This window comes from Pteropus vampyrus, unplaced genomic scaffold, assembly GCF_000151845.1.
Source record: "Pteropus vampyrus isolate Shadow unplaced genomic scaffold, Pvam_2.0 Scaffold289, whole genome shotgun sequence".
Classification (NCBI taxonomy): Eukaryota; Metazoa; Chordata; class Mammalia; order Chiroptera; family Pteropodidae; genus Pteropus; species Pteropus vampyrus.
In genome coordinates this window covers 678,975-684,073 of record NW_011889070.1, presented here as the reverse complement: position 1 = coordinate 684,073, position 5,099 = coordinate 678,975, and the positions used below count along the sequence as shown (strand labels likewise).

General features: G+C 66.0%; 1 protein-coding gene across 1 annotated transcript in view; it reads right to left on the bottom strand.

Moving 5' to 3' along the window:
• Nucleotides 1-5,099, bottom strand: part of COL5A1 (collagen type V alpha 1 chain) — a 100,158-nt gene that overhangs the window by 13,477 nt on the left and 81,582 nt on the right. The window contains exons 50-57 of the mRNA XM_023521056.1: nucleotides 4,611-5,090; nucleotides 4,462-4,515; nucleotides 4,324-4,377; nucleotides 3,270-3,377; nucleotides 3,102-3,155; nucleotides 2,313-2,348; nucleotides 1,907-1,960; nucleotides 837-1,092 (exon numbers count right to left, since the gene is read on the bottom strand). Of these exons, the coding sequence (XP_023376824.1) occupies nucleotides 837-1,092; nucleotides 1,907-1,960; nucleotides 2,313-2,348; nucleotides 3,102-3,155; nucleotides 3,270-3,377; nucleotides 4,324-4,377; nucleotides 4,462-4,515; nucleotides 4,611-5,090 (1,096 nt within the window). The remainder of the gene's footprint in view (nucleotides 1-836; nucleotides 1,093-1,906; nucleotides 1,961-2,312; nucleotides 2,349-3,101; nucleotides 3,156-3,269; nucleotides 3,378-4,323; nucleotides 4,378-4,461; nucleotides 4,516-4,610; nucleotides 5,091-5,099) is intronic.

Genomic DNA, 5,099 nt, shown 5'->3' with positions numbered 1-5,099 from the left:
GATGGTTCCAGAAGCAGCTGCACCATTTCAGTTCAGCAGCTAAACACGTGCCGGGCCCACACGCCACCAGCACGGGCCTCCCGGGGTCTGTGTGCTGCGGTCTGCTTTTCCTGCTGGGCCCCAAAGACGAGGGGGCAGACTCATCCCCAGAGCACGACTGGACGCAGGTGCGCGGGGCGCGTGCCTGGGGGCAGGGGAGGCGGGCCCCCGTGTGCGGTGGTGGCGGGTGGAAATGCTCATGCTCCCATGAACGCTTGGGAGCCCGCGAGCTGGGGTCAGAGTTGACTGGACCACGGCCGCGCAGGTCTTGTGGGAGACATGGGCAGACAGCGCTGGGCTGACACGGTGAGAATGGAGTGGTCTGTGACTTCATGACGCTTTGGAGTTTACACGGTGCGTTTGTTTCAAGCACGGCGTCCGATTCCGACGTTAACGCCAGCGCTAACCGTGACGCAGATACCCTGACAGCAGCAGCCGCGGCTGCCACGTGCCGCAGGGCTGGCTCGCTGTGCCCGGCCAAACGCATTTGCACATCGCCTCATCTCACTGTTCTTTGCTGTGTCAACGCCCCCATTGGACACACGGAGTGCACAAGACTCAGAGCAGAGCAAGCTGCCTGCGAGACGCTAAGCCTAGACTGGAACCTGGAGGACCCCAAAGTCTCGCACACTTTCCCCAGCCTCCCAGGATGTCCCAGTGTGAAGCCTCCGCAGGTTCCGGGGAGACGCCCAGGCCTCCCCACTGTGCAGATGGGAACGCCGAGGCTGGACAGGCCTGTGGCTGCCCCTGCCCTGCCCCTCCGCTCGTCCCACGGACCTCCGGCGTGCCGCCCCTACCGTCCGGGAAGTCGGGGTGGCAGAGCTGCAGGTCCTTGCAGGTCCGGGCTGGGTTCTCCTGCGTGCCCAGGGGCCGCTTCATCTGCTCGATCTCCAGCTTGAGCGAGTTGAGCGAGCCGAAGATCTCCTCCATGCCGTCCGCGTAGTCCACGTAGTTCTCGCCGTCCCCGTCGTCCAGCAGCTGGCTGGCGTCGATGCTGCGCCGTGTCCTGGACGCCTGGATCGGCAGGGGCTGGATGACCTCGCCCGGGGGGCCCTGGGGGTGGGACAGGACCAGATGGGTGCTGGGCCGCAGGCACCTGGCCATCTCAGCACGGTTCTCTGGCCTTTCCTACCGATGGCACACTGCACACCCACCCCCTCTGCCCGGCCCTGCCTGCGTCACGCGCCTCCCTCCCCCTACCCGAGGTGCCCTGCAGGCCCAGCTCCAGCACTGCTTGGCCTCGGCCGCCTGTCCCCTGCAGAGCCCTCAGCGGCACAGAGCCCAGCCTGGTGTTGGCGTGTCCTGTCCTCAGCTAGACTCTCCTCTTGCCCCTGCCCCAGCCCGGGCTGCACACAGTGGGGCCACATTAATGCCTGCAATGCCATAAAGCTTCACTTCGCAGGGCTGGGTCTGGAGGCCCCCGCCAAGCATAAGGCGAGAGCTGAGAGGCGGCACCGCCAAAGGGGGTGTTCCATGGTGTCGCTGCCGCGGCCTATCACGGGGCTCCGTCCTGCACCTCCGGGCCTTGTCTAGAGCTGTCCACCTGACGCGTGTGTGCGCACACACATTCACACACACAGGTACACACATAGACATGCATGCACACGTGCACAGGTACACACACGCACATCCACACGCATGCTTTCTCCCCTCCTCCTCCTCCGTCTCTCTCACAGACGTCCCCAGGGAGGGAGCCTGGGGTGACTGCTTTCTCTCGGCTCCACCCCAGGGACAGGCCCCCCACCACACCACGTGCCACGCGGGCTCCGTAAAGTCTCAGAACCCAAACAGCACACGCAGATCCTCCCGCGACGCCCTTGTATTAGGCAAAGCCCCGCCCAACTTCCAAGTCTTCGCGGCTGCTCACCGGCGGGCCAGGGGGTCCGGGGTGGCCTGCCTCACCCTTCGGGCCAGTCGGACCCTGGGTAAAAGAAAAGAGAACCCCCTGTGATCACTGAGGCTGATGTGACTTAATCCCCCTTGAAGCCCAGGAGCCTGACGGCCTGTGTGGAGAGGATGTGGGGACAACTGACGTGCCGGGGGTGGGTCCAGGGCCCCTGTCGCCCCCCAGTCCCAGATGCCCCGAGAGGGAAGCTCAAGGACACAGAGTCCTTTCTGCAAGGCAGGGAGCAGCACCCCCGGCCCCTGGCCAGGGACGACTCAGGCTGGGAACAAGCTCAGGGCCACTCGGCAGGGGAGGAGCAGGGAGGACCGCAGATCGGGGAGGGGTCAGATGGGTCCCGCACGGGCCCACGCAGGTGCGTGCCACTCACCGAGGAGCCTTTAGTGCCTTTTGGACCAGGAGGGCCCTGCAGAGAGCGGGGGCAGAGTATTAGTGAGCAGGCGGCCCCTTCCCCACCGGACATCTGGCTTTGACCCAGTCCTGCTCAGGCCTGGCCCGGTCTCCACCCCTCCTCGTGCCCCTGTCTCCCACTCCAGGGGTCCGGGAGGGTGAGGAGGGGGCTGGGTGTGGCTGGTGCTCCCCATGCGGAGGCGGAGCGGGTCCTGTCCGCCCCAGCTCAGTCCCCACCCTCGCCAGCCAGGAAGTCACCGGTCAGGCAACAGAGTCCAAGGTGAGATAGGCTTTTGTCCTCAGGCCCCACTCAGAGCCACCCAGCCTGCAGCCCCGGCCAGCATTGGTCGGCCAGGGGCACCTGGGCCCAGGTGAGCATGGAGGCTGATTGGGCAGGACAAGTAGAGGAGGTCACAGGGACTCCAGTCTTTAGAGCGCTGGGCCTCCCAGCAACACGGCAGCCCCCGGCTGAGTGCATCGGGGATGGGCCCAGCTCTGCAGGAGGGTGGGGGGCTGGCCACTGCTCTCTTCACCCGGGGTTGAGCAGCCCTGAGATGGAGGTTCCCGCCCGGCCCCCTCACCTGAAGCCAGGGCCCAGAGACCCACTCTCTGCGGCCACTTGGAACCCCAGTGGCAGTTAATGAGCAAACCCACCCCGGGGCCCGATCCCGAGACCTCACACTGTCCTGTGATGCCCACGGCCGGCCCGCCCACCTCCCTGCTCTCCCAGCAACCGTCGGGGTGCCATGCACCCCTCCCAGATACACACCGGCAAGCCGGGAGGGCCTGGGGGGCCGATCGGGCCTGAAGGACCAGTGATACCCTGCAGAGGAGCAGAAATGCAGTCACTGTCACCATCCACACAGCCACGCCTCGGTTCACGTGAGTCTCCCCCTACCGGCCGCCCTGCGACAGGGCCAGGAGCAGCCTCACGTACCTGTTCTCCTTTGGGGCCCGAGGAGCCCTGTGGGCCGGGGAGACCGCGGTCACCCTTTTCACCCTGCTCACCCGGAGGGCCAATGAGTCCGATCAGGCCTGGGTGACCCTGTTGGGAAGAGAGGCATGCAGGGGTGGTGGTGGCGGCAGTGCCTGTCGGCCAGCCTCGCAGGCCCGCTGCACGCGGCAGCTCGTCCGCGGCTCAGGATGCCTCTGAGTCAGCGGCCACGTCTCCCAGAGACGGAGCACGCCCGAAGGGCAGGTCGGGGCCGCGGAGCAGCGCTGACTGGTGGAGGCCCCACCTAGGAGGCGGAGACACGCGGGCAGGAGGGCCCCGGGGGACGCCGCGCACACGCGTCTTTTTACTGAGATGAGTTTTTCAGCTCTCTGTGGAGGACGTGCCTTCTGCTGCCAGGGACAGAATGGCACGTGGGGACTCAGCTGGAGAGAAAGTCACAGGCTGTCACAGACACTGTAACTACAACGTTTCTTTAAGAGAAAAATCCCCTACGTATGCTCAGGTGAGGTTGTTTTCTATGAGCCTGTAGAAAGTTCTGGAAGGGTTCCTCCAGCCCTCATTACTCTGCGGCTGCGCTGTGTGGGGGTGGGCGTTGAGCGGGGAGACTCCATGCTGCCTCCTTTCTACGCGGCTGTCTGGCATGTGAGCGTTACGTTTGTAAGTTCGTCACTGTCAGCAGAAAGGCCACCCCATCAGAGAAAACGGGATGGTGTTTACCCCACAGGGCTTCCCACACGCTCCCTGTAGGCAGGAGGGGGAACCCAGGTCCAGAGCGAGTGTCGGCTCCTCGGGTCCTGAACGCCCTCTGGCCGGGACCTCTGGGCTCTGTGGGTCTCTGGGTCTCACGGGTCCCCAGCGGGGGGTGGGGCACGAGTCACAGATGGTTCCTGTGTCACTAGTTCTGGAGTGTGTCACTAGCTCTGGGGTGCTCCCCAGCCTGCAGTGAGCACTTGCCAAATGTGGGCGATGGATCAGCAGCATGGGTGTTTGGAGGGCCCCGAGTCACAACCACAGAGGCCCCTGGGAGCCGTCTCACCTTCTCCCCTTTGGGGCCAGAATCTCCTTTGAGGCCGGGGAGTCCTGGGGGGCCCTGTGGGAGGAGGCAGTGGGGTCAGTCGGGTTCCCTTCCCAATCCCACCCCACCACTGCTGGGGCCCCTCGGGATGTCACTCACCATGGGGCCGGGGGGGCCGTCGGGGCCTGGGGATCCCGGGAGACCTTGTTCACCCTGAAACACAGCCGGCCGTCGGTGAGCCCCGCCCTGCCCCGCCACGCCTGCCCGTGCCCGTCCCCACCCCACCCCCGCCCCCCAGGTCCACTTACCACGGGGCCTGGGATCCCTCGCAGGCCATCTGGCCCGGGCTTCCCAGGGGCGCCCTGGGGGCCGATGGGGCCAGTCTTCCCAGGAGGGCCTTCCAAGCCAGCTTCCCCCTGCAGGGCAGACAGGCGGATGGGGGCGCTCTGGTCCCGGTGGCCCAGGCCACCGCTCAGAAACCACAGGGAGCCTTGGCGGGAACCTCGGACACCCCCAGGCACCCGCGGGCTGCCCCTGTTCCCCACATTCCTGTGGAGGCCGCCTGGCCCATTCACCCCACTGCCCAGTCTCCAGTGACCACACCAACTCCCGCCACAGCAGTCAGAGCCACGTCGGTCCCGGCCAGCCCTGAGCTTGCGGTGGACACGCCACCATTTCCTGAGCAGGCACCGGGCTGAACCGTTCCCAGGTGACACCACCTGGGGGCCTGGGAGAGCAGCCCCAAAAGTGCTCTGGGTGTCCAGCTCCACACCGACTGCACGGTGGCCCTGGCATCC